This window comes from Trichoderma breve, chromosome 2 (genome assembly GCF_028502605.1).
Source record: "Trichoderma breve strain T069 chromosome 2, whole genome shotgun sequence".
In the NCBI taxonomy this organism is placed as follows: Eukaryota; Fungi; Ascomycota; class Sordariomycetes; order Hypocreales; family Hypocreaceae; genus Trichoderma; species Trichoderma breve.
In genome coordinates, this window is record NC_079233.1 from 1,674,402 (window position 1) to 1,693,264 (window position 18,863).

Here is an 18,863-nt window from a genome sequence, read left to right on the forward strand (position 1 = left end):
CCACGGGTGAGCAAAGCGACTTGATTATATAGAGTCTCTGTTTTCCTCTAAGTTACTAGTTCGTTCGTCTGCTCAACACCCCTTTACCTCTAAGTTACTAGCCCGATCCGCCAGTCAGAGACACACGCACACATGGATTCGAGCGCCTTCGTTTGACCTACCCAATTGTACGGCCCTAGCCCACGGTCTTGCAAATGGCGCTCAGACAGCAGCAAAGCAGGCGCAGGCGCAGCCCCCATTCGAGACGAGAAACGGGCCTTTGATTGGGGGCGTCCGTGTGACCCGAAGTGCTATATCTACTGCAGTCGCTGCCCGCCTCGTCGAAGCTTCTTTTCTGCATCTCTCCTCAGAAGCATTTTGCACCAGGACTATCCGCCGATAGCATATATTTCCCCCCTAAGGCTTACGCGCAAATTCCGACTTCTTACGGACCTACACATACTTCAGCTGAAGTCCAATCGCCCAAAATGAACACCAGCACCGTCAAGAGCCGCTTCCTTTCTCACCCCGAGGACCTTGGTATTGTCACCGTAGGCTTCTCGGGCGGTCAGGTATGTTTATCTATGCTCTATTCGCAGCATCTATGCCCCTCTATGCCATCAATTTGACTCTCCCATGGACTCCGGACACGATTGCTGACGCGTATTGCAACAGCCCAAAGCCGGTGTGGATGCAGGCCCTACTGCACTCATCGAGTCTGGACTCTTGACCCAGATTCGAGATGAGCTTGGTTACAAGCTGCACGGTGATGAGACAGTCAAGTTCTACAATGACCTGACTCCCGCGTCCGACCCCGACTACCGTGGCATGAAGAACCCTCTCCTTGTCTCGGCTGTCACAAAAAAGATTGCATCTGAGACATACGAGCACTCTTCCAAGGGCCGCCTCACGCTGACGCTTGGCGGTGACCACAGCATTGCCATTGGCACCATTGCTGGAACTGCCAAGGCCACGCGTGAGCGCCTGAACCGCGAAATCGCCGTCATCTGGGTTGATGCGCACGCCGATATCAACACCCCCGAGACGAGCGACAGCGGCAACATCCACGGCATGCCTGTTGCCTTCCTTACCGGCATTGCCAAGGAGGAGAAGGAGGAGTACTTTGGCTGGATCCAGGATGACATGCGCCTGAGCGTCCGCAAGCTTGTGTACATTGGTCTGCGTGACGTCGATGCTGGCGAGAAGCGCATCCTGAGAGAGCATGGTGTCAAGGCATTCAGCATGTTCGATATTGACCGGTAAGTGCTTGGCTTTGCGCCGCCTCTAATCGCCTTGTAAGAAAAGAGAGCTAACACTGGATTTTCTCTCTTTAGCCACGGAATTGGCCGTGTCATGGAGATGGCCCTTGCCCACATTGGCGACGACACTCCCATCCACCTGTCTTTCGACGTGGATGCTCTCGACCCCATGTGGGCGCCCAGCACTGGTACTCCTGTGCGAGGTGGCCTTACTCTGCGTGAGGGTGATTACATCTGCGAGGTGGTTCACCAGACCGGCAACCTGGTCGCCATTGACTTGGTAGAGGTGAACCCAAGCCTTGCAGCCACCGAAGCCGGAGCACAAGAGACTGTCAGAGCCGGTTGCTCTCTGGTGCGCTGCGCACTCGGCGAGACCTTGCTGTAGAGGGTTTTTTTGGTGAAGGAAAAGGGTTTTGTTTTCGTTTGATAGGTTTTTATGATGAAATGGATATATGGGATTGGGAAAGGAAACGGCATGATGATTTTGTATATCTGTCTGCAAGGCAAAGCGGTTCGTTGCGTTGAATGGTTGTCCTTTTTTTAGACACCGATAGAAGGAGGTATGCCAAAGGTTAGAGTGGAATACAGGTATACAGTTCTATTAGGTGCATTTGGAAATGCATCACTTTGCACACTTTATTCACATACACACAAATGCGTGAATGAAATTGAAAACAGAAGATGTGTTGGAATAAATGTCATTTGTCTATCTACAAGTTTGCTTTTGTGCATCGCTCTTCTATTCGCAACGTCAAGATTCAAATCGTGCCAGCCGCTTAGTAAACCTCAAGCACATATCGTCCGTCCTCCTTGAGCCTCTCAATCTCCTTGCTCGGGTCAACCTTCTTGCCTGAAGCCTTGGCCTCTGACGCAATGGCCTCCTTCAGCACCGCCGTCACATCAGGAACAGGCCACGTAGGGCCGCAGAGGTAGAAGCTACCGCCCTCCTTGATGTATGCCTGCACGATGCTGTCCAAGGTCTCGCGCATCCTGTCCTGGATGTAAATCTTCTTGGGCTGGTCTCGCGAGAAGGCGCTTCCGACGAGGGTGACGACACCGGCGGCGAGATAGGCCTCCCACTCCTCACCGTAGAGGTACTCCTCACGCTGGTGACGGGAGCCGAGGTACAGCAGGATGGAGCCAATCTCCTTGCCCTGGGCCTTTTGCATGGCGCGGTACTGCACGAAGGCGCGGAAGGGCGCGAGACCGGTTCCGAGACCGGCCATGATGAGTGGCGCGGTGTCCTTGGTGGGCAGCTTCATGACGGAGGGCTTCACGGAGACGGTGACGGTGGCGCCGGGCTGGAGGCGGCTGAGGTACTGCGTGGCCTGGCCGGTGCGGGTGCGGCCCTTTGTGTCGACCCAGTCGACGACGACAATCATGAGCGCGACGCTGGTGGGGGTGACGGCCTGCGCGGAGGCGATGGAGTACTCGCGGCGCTTGAGCGGGCTGACAATCTTGACGAGGTCGTGGAAGCTGGGGCGGGCAGAGCTAAACTCCTCGAGAATGTCGACGTAAGTCACCGTGTCGACCTCGGAGCGGCGCTTGAACTCGGCGGCGCCGTCGTTTCCGCCCAGGGCAGCAAGCTTCTTCTTCTCAAGGTCGTCGGTGGCGAACTCGGACAGGGCCTCGTAGAAGCGCTTGGGGGGCTTGCCGAGGATGTCGACGTTTTGCATGAGAGCCTGGAACACGGTGCGGACCTCGAGGGCGGTGGCGTCCTCGCGAGAAGGCACCTGGACGAGCTCTGCGGGGTTGAGGCCGTAGAACTCGATGAAGGCGTTGACCTGTGCCTCGTCGTTCTCGGCGTGGATACCCAGGGCCTCGCCGATCTTGTAGGTAAGGCCAGAGTCGCCAAGGTCGAACTCAATGTGGAAGATGTTGCGGTCGTAGTCGGAGGGCGTCAGACGGCGGTTCTCCTTGACACGGACGGTGGAGGTCTTGACAGAGAGGTCGGGGCGCAGGGTCGTCTGAGTGCCATAGGCCTCCTTGAAGACGATACCCTTGGCGGCGATCTGCCAGTCGTGGAGTTGTAGAGCCTCTTCGGCCTCCTCCTTTTGGAAGGGAACAAAGCCAGTTGGCTGCAGACCGGTGGGCAAAACGGGGTGGACGAAATCAGGCTCAACCTCTGACCAGGTAGCCGGGACCTCGAGTTCTGAAAGAACCTGGACAAGAGCGTTGCTGGTCTCTTGCAGGATAGCCTGGGCTCCGACAACCTCTGCAAGTCCCTCGGAAGAGATTCCTGGCAGAGCAGTTTGCAGGAAGGAGAGCTCGAGGAGTAGCTTGGCGATGGAGGCATCCTTCTCGAAAGCAGGGGAGACAGCAGGGTCCAAAACGATGACACTGACTTCCTTTTCTTGGATTCCCTTGCGCAGGGAGGCTGAAAGTCGCTTTTCAACGTCGGCAGCATTGAAATTGGGCAGCTTAATGAGGAGCTTGCCGCCACGGACGATGTTGGCCAACACATCGACATCCTTCAGGACCTTTTCGTCACCAACAACCACAACGTCGGCCTCAGTGACGGGGTAAGGTGCCTCCAAAGCAGACTTGGAAGCGCGAAGATCAGTTCGGACAATGCCTCCCTGGGTGAAGTTGTCATAGGTCTCAAACAGGTGGACGTTTGTGGTCGACTCCTGGGCAAGGAGCGTGCCGATGGCAGCGGGCGACTTCACAGAAACAGAGTTGTCAACATCCCAGAAGGTAAACTGCTGAGACTTGACGAAGAGAGAGGGCACGGGCTTGACCTCGCCGTCGTTTCCAAAGATCTTGTGCAGAGTGCCGACCAGGCCCTGAGGGGTCAGGAAATGAGCAGGAGTGTACTTGATGTCCAGAACCTCAGGCTGCTGATCAAACTTGCCGGCGAAAGTGACGGCTGTGAGGACATCACCGTACAGGGCCGATTGGGTGGCCTCGTCCGCCACGGCGATTTCATTGTTCACCTGGCCCAGCACGGCAATGGTGCGAGCAGAGGCGGGGATGGCCTTGAGGAAAGCCTCCTCGATGAAAGGTCGGTAGACACGAACATTGATGACACCGACCTTGGCTCCGTCGGCGGCAATTTTGTTGAGAGTCTCTTTGGCGACTTGCGCTTCGACACTTCCCAGAGCAACGAGGACGACATCTGGGGTCTCGTGTCCGGAGTACTCAAATGGCTGGTAAACAGTGCCGAGCTCATCGTTGAAGAGTCTCAGGAGTTCCAAAACCTTGCCTGCGGTGTCGAGGTGCTGGTTCAACTTGCCAGCCTCCTCAACAAGCTTGTTGTACAAGTTGGCGACGCCAGCCTCGCTCAAAGCATCGACAATTCTCAGAGTCTCTCTGGGAAGACGAATGCCGTCGTAGATGTGGAGGGTAGGGACGACGGTGGCCAGCAGCGTTGAGAAGAGTGACATGTGCTGAGACTCATACGCGGAGGAGCTGGCAACCAAGCCCAGGCCAAGGTCTTCGGCCAGTCTCAGAGCAACATCATAGTCAGAGACGAGGCCGTTGGCGTCGCTGTAGTCGGCTGCGGCAACATGAGCCACAAAGGGGCTTGAGAGGTTGTAAAGAAGCGAGAGCTGGTCCAAGGCTCCACGGAGATTCTGAAGAGAACCTGACGGGGCCAGCAGCGTCTGAGGGATATGGCGCTTGCTAACGTCGAAATCCGGCGAGAAGATGTAACCTAGGGCCAGAGCACCGGCACCGGTTCTGGTCTGAAGAGGCAGGACATCAGGGGCGTATCCGTGGATATTCTTGCTCTCCTCGACAGCCCACTGCTTGGCAGCAACGTCAAGGTCAAAGGTGGGAGGGGAGTAGGAGAAGATCTTGTCAGAGAGCTTGTAGGCAATCTGCTGGACAAGGAGCTGCGCAGTGACATACGTCGGGCCAGAGATGGCCGACAGAGGCACCTGCTTGCCAAAGGGCAAGGTGGAGGATTCTTCAACCTTGGACGCCATGTTCAGAGGAATTTCAAGTGTTCCAAAGGTCCAGTGAATCTCCAAGTCTGAGTGATGACAACAGACTTAAAAAAAGGAGAAGAGCTGGGGAAACCGAAGAAGAGGAGGAGAACAGAGAGGAGAGACTCGAGGAACAAGTAAAATAAGCCCATGGCAATCGTGGATCGCCCCGGACGGGAGAGCCAGCCACGGATTTGTCAGGGTCCATTCTGCACCAAATGAATGACTTTTTTTCTCCTTCTGCGTGCAAAGCAGCGAATTCTACCGCCTTGACTGGCTTCGAGATCCAAATTGTTGATACCGGGACCGAATCACGCAATTCTCTTAGGCCGTCTTGGGCTTAGCGCCGATGATGCCACTCGCCGAACCCTCCCCGAAGGGACGGGAGAACCCACTTTATTTTGTCTGCAGCGGCGTGATTGGCCCGGACTGTCGGCCAGGCTTTGGGGGGGAGGACCGACTTCCGACAGCGCTTCAAGAGATGTGACTTTGATGAGTATTACTGGTGGGAAGAGGAAGCTGTATGTTCCGAGAATTTATTAATATGAGGAGATGAGGGTCGATAATGTTATTTTATCTGATGATTGTACATTATTGGGTTGGATAAGATGAGTTGAGAAATGTACGTTGAAAAGGTACATACATATGCAGCCATCCGAGAAAGAAAAAGAAAGACTATCCTAATTCAGACAGTTGGGCCAATAGCGGCAATCCCACAAGAAAATCCAGAATGCTACTAAGGCTGTGAAGGGGGAACACAGTGCTGTATATTGAGTTTAATACTTCGTATAAGGAACTGAGAATGAGATGATGCGACGACTCGGTTATGCTGCAATGAAAGGGATACCAAAGTCCAGTCTCGACATTTATTGAGGCTGCTTACCTATAAACAATTGTTGATGGCTTTATTCCGAATCAAAACAAACGTGCCTTACATACGAGTACATACAGCATTAGTACAATCAGATGGCGCACTGCCTGCTAGTCATCCCACCATATGCTGCCTCACTCGCCTTGACCTTGTAGGATCTGATAACATGCACACAAGGTACCTAGATCAGTGAGCTACACGTGTATTACCCAGCTTGTGTATTCCAATTTTGCCTCTTATTGGTTCCTTAGGCACGATGTACATAAGATAAAAGAGGCGAACTCATTGAGTGGCAAGCGCCTTGGATGAACCACCACGTGACCAGACTCAGGATGACGTCGGACTGTCGCTTCGTTGTTTGTCAGCAATTCAGCACAAATGTCGCGATGCCACAATGCATCAGCTAGAGGCCAAGCCATACACTGTTGATGGCTTGAGGGAAATGTGCCTTGATTACGCCACAGATGCGTCGTGCTGACCACTGCAGAGCATCCAAACTGACTTATTCAAACCGACTCCAAGTTCCTCTCAGCTCGGTCACGTGCAGCGTGTAGAAAGCCAACAGCTGTCCCTTGCAACGCGTCCTGTCTTTCCAGCAGCTTCTAGCACAATAAAAAGCTGTAGTACAGTGACCACGTCGACAACAAGACTGACAAACGAGAGCTCACCATTTCATTATTATTCTTACGGGGACTGCGTGGCTTTTGCGAGATACAAAGGGCGTTGTTGGTTGATGACGGCAGCCTCCCAACTGGGATCCCTGCAGACTGCGATATTTGTGCGGATTTTAGCGTCAAAAGCCAGCCAGGAGAGTTTCAAGGTTTCCTTATAAATAAACGACATCGACAGCAGCAACCAAGAAGAGCATCCTTTTCTTCTTCATCGCTGCAACTGGTTTCATCCCTATTATACTCGGTTAATTTCAGCTTTTTACGAACCAAAAAAATTATCTGGTTGAAGTGCTTCACGACTACTTTGTACAACACCACCTAGAACCTTTATCATATATTATTCCGCTGGACGCTTTCATCACTACTGCCGTAAAAACCCCCGCCAACGCATCCTTTTAGGGTGCCATACTTAATCGCCGATTGGTGCAACGACACGGCAGTCATACATGATGCCTTTGTCTAATACAGCTACAACAGCCTTTCTGCTGGGGAACCTCCACTGTCCATCATGTGTGACCCTCATCAAGTCGCTTCTGCAAGAGACATTTGGTGACAAGATTGTTTGGGTATCACCAAATCTGGTGACATCCATCGTGACAGTTGAGCACGATGACCATTCGCCCGACTTTGTCCGTGCTATCGGCAAGACGCTTGAAAATGTCGGCTTCGAGATTTGTGGAGTCGATACGACTGCCTCCGGTGCCGAAGAGCTAAACAACAATCCCCAAAGCGATGACATGCCTGAAAGCAGCGGCTTCTTTGACAGCTGGTCCAGTCTATGGGCGCAGAAGCAACCGGCACCGGCAGTAGAGGCCACTAAGGCTGCGCATCTGGAGAACTGTGAGGCGTGTAAAGCACACAGACCGCACGATGAAGAAGATGCCGACCAGAAGCTCAAGTCGTCCTTTTCATCTTCGAGCCTACGCAAGGATCCGACCATCGATACAGTCCCGCTTGATGGTGTTGTCACTGGAGATGAGAGTCCGCCCCCCTTATGGCGAGCAACAGTGTCTGTTGGCGGAATGACTTGCGCAGCCTGTGTTACCACTGTAACAGACGAGCTACAGAAGCTTCCCTGGGTGTCAAAGGTTGCCGTCAACTTGGTTGGAAACAGCGCTACGATCGATTTCGTCGGAGTGGATAAAGAAAAGGAGCTTGTCGAAGCAATTGAGGACATTGGCTACGATGCTGCAATTGATCAGGTGGTTGACCTCAATGAGAAGAAGCCCCTGTCAGACGAAAGACAGGTGGAAATCAGAATCGACGGCATATTTTGCCCGCGTTGCCCTCAGAGAATCAGCCAGACTTTGAAGAGCTTCGGCACCCATGGTGTACAGATCCTAGCACATCCGTCCGCGGAGCACCCCATTCTAAAGATCCGCTACATTCCAAACTCTCCTAAGTTCACCGTCCGCCACATCTTGAGAAGCATCGAGGCCACAGATCCATCTCTTCGGGCAAAGATATATCACCCGCCGACGCTTGAAGAGCGGTCGAGGGCTATCAGAGCAAAGCATACCCGACAGCTGTTCTACAGAGAGATGTTGACCCTTGTTCTGGCCATTCCCACTTTCGTTCTGGGTATAGTGTACATGAGTCTTGTGCCAGACACCAACTCCACCAAGCATTTCCTGATGAAGCCGTGGGTATCTGGTCTCAGCCGCAATGAGATTATACTCTGTCTCCTCGCCACGCCGGTGTACTTTTTTGCAGCCGACGTCTTTCACGTCAGAGCCATAAAGGAGCTGAGGACTCTTTGGCGTAGTAGCAGCCGTACGCCGTTCTTGCAGCGATTCTACAAATTTGGCAGCATGAACATGCTCATGTCTCTCGGAACAAGCATTGCGTATTGGTCTTCCATCGGCCAGATGATTGCGGCGGGAGCCGATGGTGATGCTGATATCCCCGAGGATCGGTTCTATTTCGACTCTGTCGTCTTCTTGACCCTCTTCCTTCTTGCCGGTCGGCTGATTGAGGCGTACAGCAAGTCCAAGGCGGGAAATGCCGTGGAAGCGCTGGCAAAGCTGAGGCCCACTACTGCTCTGCTTGTAGAGCAAGATAAGCTACAAGGCCAGATTACTACGACGATAGACATGGACCAGCTGGAGCACGGAGACGTTATTCGAGTGCCTCACGGCTCATCACCGCCAGTTGATGGCGTGATTCTGTCTGGCGAGACGACTTTTGATGAATCGAGTCTGACAGGCGAATCAAGGCCCATCAAAAAGGGCGAAGGAGACGAGGTGTTTGCGGGAACCGTCAATAAGGGAGCTGCGGTAGTGGTCAAGGTCACGGGAACTTCTGGCAAGTCTATGCTTGATCAAATTGTCGAGGTCGTCAGAGAAGGGCAAGCCAAGAGAGCACCAATGGAGCAAGTAGCCGACCTATTGACATCGTACTTTGTCCCGGTGGTGACTCTGATAGCCATCATCACATGGGCCGTCTGGATGGCGCTCTCGTTTACTCATAATGTGTCAAGTGACGAGTTGGATTCATCAGGTGGTTCAACCGCGTTTGCCTTCCAGTTTGCCATTGCCGTGTTTGTTGTGGCTTGCCCGTGTGGGCTGGGTTTGGCTGCTCCAACGGCGATTTTCGTCGGCGGAGGTCTCGCAGCCAAGTACGGAATCTTGGTCAAGGGCGGCGGTGAGGCATTTGAGAAAGCCAGCAAAGTGGGCTGCGTGGTCTTTGACAAGACAGGAACACTTACGGTCGGAGGAGAACCTCAAATCACCGATTCTGCTCTCTTCCCTGATGGAGCCGTCGATGGACTCAGCGAAGGGACTCTCCTCTCTGCCATGAAAGCTACGGAAGAAAACAGCAGCCACCCCATTGCAAAGGCCATAGTTGGATTCTGCAAGACGGATGCCAAGCCGGTTGAGCTCGAGCAGATTGAAGAGGTGCCGGGCAAGGGCATCAAGGCCAGCTGCAAGAATCAGGCTTTCGACATTGCTGTGGGCAATGAGAGCCTGATGAAAGACTTGTCTGCCCGAATATCTTCCAACGTCAGGGGCTTGCTGGAGACGTGGAAGCAGGAAGCCAAATCTGTTGCACTCATCGCAACACGGCTTCATGATGGCGGCAAGTGGGCAGTCACTGCCGTGCTCTCCATCTCGGACCCCATCCGTGAAGAAACGCTGCCAGTCCTTGAAGCACTACAGAAGCGAGGAGTGGAGGTATGGATGCTCTCAGGAGACAATGTGACCACGGCACAGGCCGTGGCTCAGAGGGTGGGCATCCCCACGTCCAACGTGCTGGCTGAGGTTTTGCCCTCGGAAAAGGCGGCCAAGATCAGTTATCTCCAAGGCTCGATGGGCAGCAACGGTCAGCGTCCGATGGTCGCCATGGTGGGAGACGGCATCAACGACTCGCCGGCGCTTACGACGGCGGACGTGGGCATCGCCATTGGCTCCGGCAGCGACGTGGCTATTTCGAGCGCCGACTTTGTGCTTGCCACGTCGAACCTGCACTCGGTGCTGACGCTCCTGGACCTCAGCCGTGTCGTCTTCCGCCGCATCAAGATCAACTTTGGGTGGGCGGCTGTGTACAATGTGTGTGCGATCCCTATTGCAGCCGGGTGTCTGTACGCCATCAAGACGTCGAGTGGCTCGCACGTCAAGCTGGACCCCGTGTGGGCCTCGCTGGCCATGGCTCTTTCGAGCATCAGTGTGGTGTTGAGCAGTCTGAGCCTGCGGACGAAGATTCCTTGGCTTGGATTCCGCAATAAGCAGGTTGTGTGATTCTCTGGTGTTATGGTTTAAGCATTCGGGGCTATTGTCGTCTTTGTCTTGGCAGTCAAGGTTATTTTTGGAGGGCACAGGGCATGGGTATCGCGGTTGGGATCTCTCTTTTAGATGGAGCATGTGTTGGCAGTTGAGCATTCATACGGATATGTTCTGTTTAGTATAGTCCAAGTAGTTTTAATCCTATAATGGCAGCCTATTGTTTCATGTTGGCTCAAGTCTAAATCCTACAGCATGCACTCACAGCCATCAAACAACCAGACTTCATCTATTCAGCTTCCCTATTGATATTAACAAATGGATATAAACAAATATAAACATAGTCGGGGGGGATCTGCAAGGCCCAGCGATTTCTGTTGCCTCGGCGGCCGGGACGCTCAACTCGGGCCCGAAACCGTCGCCGCGTGCGGCTTAGACGACCCGAAAAATCGAGGCTCAGGGCTCAAAGCGATCCATGGATCTTTTTCTGCTCCAAGTTTGCAGGTACTTTGGCTGCAAGTACCGCTACTTTCTTTCAAATCTATCTAAATGTTCCTTTATTCCTTCTGGGGGCTGTAATCCCAGCGTTAAGGTAAGTTAAAATGCACTTGGCCTTGATGACGGGGCCAGTTTCTCGGGCGGCAATGGAATTTCATCGCGTGCCCGTGCCCGTGCCCCCCAACAAAGAAAAGAAAGCCGGAAACGGGTGTATAAGTTGGGCCTGGCTGGGCTGGGCTGGGGGAGGCGCAGCAGGATTTTGTTAGTAAAGTCAGCAGTCTGGTGTTTGTGTTAGTAGTTAGCTGGTGCTTGTTCTGCCATTGATAGTTAGTAGGTAGGGCTTGTCAGCTCATGTGAGATCGGGGGTGAAAACAAGGCGACCCAAGCCAGGGCCATGGCCATTGCGTACATACATGGGGCAGAATTTGGAATTCGATTCTATTATTGTTTGATGCTCCGTCAATACAGTAACCCAACAGCAGCTTTTTGTTGGTTAACCGTGTATCGTACAGTAGTGTGTATTTGCTTTGTTTGTTCTTGCAACCCACATGTAATTTCAATATTCCCCAATCCGATATCCAAATGCTCCTACCCACATGACGCAAATAAACAAAGAAAAAAAAAATTCCTCCGGGAATTACATCAAATCTTACTCCAAGGCTCGTGCAACTTTCAACTTTGACAAAGGAAATCGGGCATCATGCAGTAGCACCACAACAGGAAATTGGACAAAAGAGATGAAGCATGTCCCCGGCGAGGGGGTGGTGTCACAACTTCTGCAAACAGGCAATCAAACAAACAACTTGGGAAGAAAATGTCACACGCCGTCATGATTCCCGATTCCTTCAAAGAAGAAAAAAAGAAGCGTGCCGTAGCTTGCTAACGAAAACGAAGGAATCGTCTTCCCGAAATCCCGTCACTCTCGCTCTTCGGCAATAACAAGCTAAAAAAAAAACAATGTGCCTCACCGCAGCAAAAAAGAACAACGAAAGAACGCCGAACCCGACTGCAGAGACCCAAATCCCAAATCGAGTAGCCTAAAAACTTCTCTATACATTTTATTTCCGAACCCGTAATTCTCCGTGCCACAAACAACATCATCATGCAATGTAATTCAAGGCCACTTCGTACACGATACCCCAAAAGGGTAGTGTGTGTATTACATAGCTAACTCACTCCGACTCCCGACAAACACGCATACGAACACGGCGTTTCTGAGCATCGCCATAATGACAAAGAAACAAAGCCACACTCCGACCTACGTACGCATTTTCGCCTCCCCATCATTTTCTCCGACTTTGTCTTCAATGTTTCCCCGTGAATGCGTCATCTTTGTACTCCCGTTTATCCCTGCACACAAACCATCAATCAAAGATCAATCAAACCATGTAAAATAATAAAAATAAAAAATAAAAACGCAAAGGCTGACAAGATCGGCCGTGCTCAACACATCATCGGCCGCAAAAGCACGCATGGACCATCCACACCTGTAATTACTCCGTTCACTGACAGACAACCTTCATAACACCGATCTGGCTGCTGCACTCACAGCCATCTCCAAATGCCGAGCCCACGGGCGCAAGTCAAAGGCGGGATAAAAAAAACACAAGTGCTGACGGACAGACGGGCAGTGATCAATAAAATAAGCTGCTGCTTTGGTGCTTTCTGATATTGATGAAGACATCCTCTAAAATTCTAAAGAGGTGATTATCTAATTGTAGATTGCAGTAATTCTTGAAGATCCTCTTAAGGAAAATCACAAAAGAAATTAGGCAAGTAATAAAAAAAGAAGTTATCCAAAGAGTCTCTCTCCTCCGAAGAAATATCGGGCAGTGAAAAAGCAAATCCCACCATGAAAAAACTCCAAGAAATTCCCTTGACCCCCATTTCCCTTAGCCAAAAGCAGGGTTTATCCCAACCCATTGTAAGCAGGCCCCTAGTTTCCCCCCTCTGCCCTTCTCGACTTCGCCTCGTTGGCAGACCAAACCAGAACCCGCAAATAGAAACATGACAAAAAAAACACGGACCCGTTTCCCATGGCCTAAGATTTCGCTTGGCGTATGCACATGATATCTTTGTATAACAAATTGATGGTGATTGAAATGTGAAAAAAAAGTGGTGGTGATTAGGCGATTGTCAAGAACATGTCTCGCTGTCGATGCGCTGGCCATGCAGCTCTATCTGAGGGAGACAAGTCTTGTAGTAAATGTATGGTTGATGATGGGGGTGGGTAATAAAGCAAACAAAAGACAATCCGCGACGCCATGCTTTTTGTAACACAAAAGTGATTTAGTGTTGATGGAACAAAGGAAATAGAAAAAAATAGAAAACGCCCAAGATTTGACTCTGCAAATCGATGCGAAAATGGGAGATTTATCGGACGGCGACGGCGGCGGTGCCGATGAGGCGCTCCCACAATGCGCGCCTGTGTCGCTTCTTGGTGGTGACCTCGTTGAGAGGCTCGTAGGAGTCCACCGAGGAGATGTCGTAGGAGAGCATCCGCGCGCTGGCCTGCATCTTGGGCTCCTCCCTGTCCATGACGATCTGGACGGGCGAGTCGTACAGGCTACCCTGGCTAGTGCCATACAGGTACGGCGATGGAGACTGCTGTCTGCTCGAGGCAATGGACGAGGCATACGAGCTGGCAGAGCTGTACACCAGACCCGGAGGGGTGACTGAGCCGTTGCTGTTGGCGCGGTAGTGGTCGGGGCTGGCGTGGCGAGATCGGGAGCTCCGGGACGAGACCGGGCTGGGGTAGCGGGCCGCGGCGGCATACAATTCCTGCTGTCGCTTCTTCTCCTCGCGGTGACGCATCTTGCGGGCGTGCCTCTCGGCGATTTTGATGCGCAGGGGCTCGAGGAAGGAGTCCAGCTCGCGGTACAGGTCGTGCTCGGTGATTCTCAGCTCCCACTCGAGCAGGAAGAGCAGCTGCTTCTCCATCAGGTTGACCTCGGTGCGGGTGAAGCCGAAGCTGTAGTAGTCGGTGTTCATGTGGGTGTAGTTGGCCCAGTGCTTGTTCTTGGGCGAGCTGTCGTTGAGATACTTGGCCGACAGGATCAGGGCCGCCAGGAAGATGCGGTGGGTGGTGCATCGCAGGCCGCGGGCCATGGGCTGCAGCTTGGACTTGAGGCGGTTGAGGTAGACAAGAGTCGACATGAGGGTGGGCACCTGGACATTGGAGGAGACGACCAGCTGGGTGATGAACTCGTCCAGCGTGGGCAGCGCATCGTCGGTGCTGCAGACGGCTCGGGGCTCGGGGGTGCGTGGTGGAGTGAGAGGCCGGTCCTGGCCCTTTGATGATGATTCCCTGGGGGGCGGCGGCATCAGGGTCGAGTCGCAGGCAATGACGTTGTGAGCAGCATTGGCCAGGTACGAGATCATGTCCCGGCTGACAGGCTGGTAGACGAACTGCTCCAGGGCAGCCTTGTTGAGGTCGTCCATGGAGAGGAATGATCTTGACGCCATGGTGGTGTGTGTGTAAGTGATGGCCCAATGCAAGTGTGGGCTGTCGGGATTCGGCGGTGAGTCGTTGTAATTAAAGAAGATACTGCTGATTGATGGATGGAAAAGAGCAAAAAGCAGAGACGGAGACAAAGATGCGATGATATATAAAAGATCAAAGCCGGCAACCACAGAAGGGGGTGACTGAGATATGCGAGAGATGAGAGAGCAAGTTGGAGGGAGGAAGAGTGTTGAGCCGAGGATGGAGCCCAAAAGACAAAAGGAGGACGGGATCTGGAGGGTTGCAAGGAGACGATGGAGAGGAAAGAGGAAGAAAAAAAAGAGGAACGAGGACGAGGATGAGGATGAGGATGAGGGATAGCAAATGTATTAAAACGAGGTATCGCAGTCAGTCAGACACGAAAGGACGTGTGCATGTGGCCCTTTTTTAGTCGAGCCAGTGACCTCTGCTTCTGACGTTTGGGGTGTACACGAGGCTGTATACGTGCAAGCAAAGTACAGCGGTACAAGCACCAGCTGGCGGTCCAGGCGCTAGCGATGCGCCACAGGGAGGGTTGGGCCTTGTTGGTGTGCCGGCGGGGATGCCTGCGGGCTGCAGGGGTGGGCGATGGAGGGTAGGTACCAGGTATGGAGGGTACCAGGCCGCAAGGAGGGGTACCTGGGGGGGAGGTACCGGCAGACAGCCAACGGCGGCGTGGCACGGCGACCGATGCTAATGTACTGTCCGTCGACGTGGCGGGCCTTGGGGCGGTCAGAGACAAGACAGCCTGTACAAGCACCACAGGTACCGGAGCGTCGCAGCTGTGGGTGGCTGGGGGTGCTAGTACGTACCGGGAGCGGGTACAAGTACGAGTACGTTTACGCGCGGTGAGGGTGGCGGTACAGTACGGTACCTGTACGGGAGTACTCGGATAGTACACGCAAAGCAGAGAAGAGCAGAGCAGAGACAAGGTACCGGCGCTCGGAGGCTTGCTGGCAGACGCTGGGCGGGGCGGACGGCCAGGCCGACAGGGATTCTCAGCAGGGCTCGTTTAGAGTTGAAGGTGTCAGTCAGTCAGTTCGACAAAGGCCGTTTTTCGGTTCGGGGGAGCGGCAGCTTCGGTGGCGAAGGATTGGCTGGTGATGGCTGTGTTGGCGTTGTGTTGTGATGGATATGGAATATGGAAAGATTCCGAAGGAATACGCAAACAAAAAAAGATGGATAGGCTGATTGCTGAAGATGTGGTGAGAGAGAGAGATGGACAGATAGAGGGCTGACTTGGTGAGTCAAACCAATCAATCTGTAATATTATAAGATGGAATCTTCAGAGTCGCCAATTTGATCAAAAACGATGCCGTGTCTAAGGGATGGCCAAGACAAGACAAAGACAAAGCCGTGCGTAAAGAGGGTTGGCAAAAAAATGTTTAAGGCAAAATGAAAAAACTCATGAAACAGAAAGAGCGAGAAATGTTTGCTTTGTTTCCCGACCCGTCCGGTTCGTGGGTTCCGAAAGGCACGTACGAGTATACAGTATACGTCGTGCTACCACTTATTGGCGTTCGATGGTCCGATGTGGATGAGAAAAAACTCGTGGTCCCTCCACGATATGCCAACGTGGCGGCCGTCCGATCCAGCGGAAAGAGGGGCGAATTGATTTGTTGGGCCTGAAACGAAGGCGGTTGGATTTTTTGGCGACGTGTCTAGCCGGCTTGCAACTTTGACAGTACTTGTAAAAAAGCAGGTAGCCCCGATTCAGACGTGGCGTCAAGGGTTGGGAGAGAAAAAAAGACAAGAGGTTTTTGTTGTTTCTTGTTCTTTGATCCTGAATTTTGCCTAATGGGTCACTCGGGTGTTCGGTGATTCCCTTTAGTTTTTACAAGGAAGCGAATGCGGTGAGAGCGAGGCTGCAAGTCAAAAACCTGGTCGGTAAAATGCTGGAGACGCGATCGAGTGATGCGATGCCAAGTATCAAAATGCTCTGTAGGGCGGACAAGGCAGATATATATGATGCAGCCTTTTTTTCTCGACTTTACTACTATATCTCTCAATAGTGGTTGGTCTGGTTTGATCTGCCCCCTTTGTAGGATCGGATTGGGATTGGAATCCAATAGCGAATAGTCCTTGTGAATGAGGGAGTCGGGAAATGCAACAAGCTCAGGCTCCAAGAAGCGCTACCGGAAGTAGATTATGCAGCCAGCCAGATGCAGGGTCCGAGGCGTCGAATGACAGTTCAGAAGGGGTTCCGGCCAGCGGTCGATCTGAAGGAGCGAATTATCAAGTTTCTACCACGCAGTGGTATGCTGTGACGTTGTATGAAAGGATTGATTGGCAGTTGGTATCCCTTGGTGCTGGTGCCGTCAATGAAGGTCGTAATCACTGCGCTGCAGCGTTCCAGTCGTTTGGTAAGGCACGAAAAGATGAAAAGAAGGGAGGGCTGGTGGCAAGAAAAAAAGATGGTGGGATGCGAAGACAAAGAAAATGCAACAGAAAGGAAAAAAGGAAATAAAAAAGAAAGGGGATTAAATTAGAATGAGGATGAGGATGAGGAAAGAACGAGATCGAGAAGTCGACGATGCGATGCATTTATTAATAAATCGTCCAAACCGCCGTGACGGGACATTTCCATCTATGAAACAAACCATATATCAAAAATAGAAGCACGCCTGTTGCCGCTGAACTACAATACTGCTACTCTCGCTATGAAACTACAATACTATGAATCAATCTCAATCTCTCTGCCATCTCTCGCCCAGCCTCTCCATTCTCCGTAACTGTAAAACAGTCCCGGCAAGCATCCGAACGAAACGACCAGCACCGGCGCCTATCCAAGCAGCCGCCGCTCTTTGACTGGCCGCCAGAGCTTGTCGATGCCCCCCCTGGCTTCATCTCAGCCAGCGCTGCGTAGCTCGTCGCGGGTGGCCTCTGCCCGCCTTCATTGGGCCTCTGCCGGTCTTCATTGGCCCGCGGCGCTGCCATCTTGAAACCAGCTCGAATTCGAAACCTCTTTTATTATTCTCCGCCTTTTTTCCTTGTCGTCGAAACACTGCCTCCCTTGGACCAATTGCGTCCCGCGTCTCGCACAAACCTCTTGTCCAGGGTCTTTGGCCAATCACCGGCCGAGTTGCCAGCGGCAGCCGACGGCGCTGAGGCGATGCAGTACGATACGATACGATACGATGCGATGCAAGCAAGTGTCGCTTCAGACGAAACTGGAACGAACCGCGGCCCGGCGCTTTGGCGGGGAACAAGGAAAAAAAGCAAAGTAAATGGATTGAAGCCAAAAGTCACAAGCACCGTGAACAAGGGCAGAGTCATTGGACGACAGGACAGGGCATCACTCACTGTGCTGGCAAAAGAAAAAAAAAAGAGATCAATGCCCGAATCCGTGCCCATGCCCTGGTTTGGCGTGTCTTACTGTTTGACCATGACTTGTTCTTCGCTGTTTTTAAGCCTTATCTCGCCCTTCCCTTGTCCTCGGCCAGATGATTTGCTGTCGGCTGTTGATGCGCTGGCCGCCGCACCGACCAATTGATGCCCGCCAAGGCCCCCTTCACCTTTCAATCCCTCTCAGTTTAGGCAAGTCAGTCACTTTGTGAAGTGTCATATGAGGATCCCAGAAATGTTATCAAAGTAAAATCGAATAAGTGCACATGTGAGACATCAGGTGGTGAAAAACGGGCTGCTGCCACCATTGTAAAATTTCGAGTACAAGGGGAGAGAGGAATGATATGATCGCGGGAAAGCCACGCCGCAGCCGCGGGCACACCAGTGAAAAGAATCTAGACATTTTGTGGCATTCAGTATGTATTTTCTTGAGTTTTCCTTTTTTCTGATGCTCGCACTGCGTAAGACAGCACCATCCCACCCTCCAACTTTTTTCGTTCCGCAAGCCGCTTCCAATGCAGGGGCAAAAAAGTATAAAAAAGAAAAGAGCGTGAAAAAAAGCAATTTTACATTGCATGGAGGCACCGCGGCCCGAAAACTCTCTTTTCTTTTTCGCGGGCGTAAAAAAACATCATATGATGATGTGATTGATGTGATTGACAGATAGAACGGTGATTCAGAAAATCAATATCGAACAACATCCCATCGTCAATCCTGCCCCGTGATGTCTCTTCCCCTCTCTTCCAGCCCAGCGAGGCGTTCCTGTTCTCCGCTTATCGTCCATCTTTCACCTAGCGTTCGATTTGTCTGGGGAACGCCTCCACGTTGAAACTATTTCCTCTCCATCTCTGCTGGCTACTCCATCGAATTGATGGATATACATGCAGTAGTAGTAGTAGATACTATCCCGCGAGTAAGACGCAGGTCACAAACTTTGTCCATAGAATGGGGTGTCCGACCCTAGCCGTCCGCCGTGGCGTCTAGCTTTTCCCTCGCCGCCACCCGTACCTTTTTTTTCTCCTCGTTCTGTTTTGCATGGCATGCCACTCTAATGACCAGCAGCAACGGGATGATTATGCCCGATATGATGCATCAAATATTCGCCCTTCAG

At 52.3% G+C, this 18,863-nt stretch overlaps 4 protein-coding genes across 4 annotated transcripts; 2 read left to right on the forward strand and 2 right to left on the reverse strand.

The window, feature by feature from the left end:
* Positions 1-467: 467 nt before the first annotated feature.
* On the forward strand, positions 468-1,623 carry T069G_02752 (arginase family domain-containing protein; the record flags this gene model as incomplete). Its single annotated transcript, XM_056169962.1, has 3 exons — positions 468-551; positions 655-1,238; positions 1,314-1,623. 3 exons carry the CDS (start codon positions 468-470, stop codon positions 1,621-1,623), a joined length of 978 nt encoding a protein of 325 aa, XP_056030854.1.
* A 391-nt stretch (positions 1,624-2,014) lies between these two features.
* On the reverse strand, positions 2,015-5,167 carry T069G_02753 (FAD binding domain-containing protein; the record flags this gene model as incomplete). The annotated part of the gene is made up of 1 exon (XM_056169963.1): positions 2,015-5,167. One exon carries the CDS (start codon positions 5,165-5,167, stop codon positions 2,015-2,017), a length of 3,153 nt encoding a protein of 1,050 aa, XP_056030855.1.
* Positions 5,168-8,250: 3,083 nt separating this feature from the next.
* On the forward strand, positions 8,251-10,446 carry T069G_02754 (e1-E2 ATPase domain-containing protein; the record flags this gene model as incomplete). Its single annotated transcript, XM_056169964.1, has 1 exon — positions 8,251-10,446. One exon carries the CDS (start codon positions 8,251-8,253, stop codon positions 10,444-10,446), a length of 2,196 nt encoding a protein of 731 aa, XP_056030856.1.
* A 2,853-nt stretch (positions 10,447-13,299) lies between these two features.
* Positions 13,300-14,391, reverse strand: T069G_02755 (cyclin domain-containing protein; the record flags this gene model as incomplete). The annotated part of the gene is made up of 1 exon (XM_056169965.1): positions 13,300-14,391. One exon carries the CDS (start codon positions 14,389-14,391, stop codon positions 13,300-13,302), a length of 1,092 nt encoding a protein of 363 aa, XP_056030857.1.
* Positions 14,392-18,863: the final 4,472 nt, after the last annotated feature.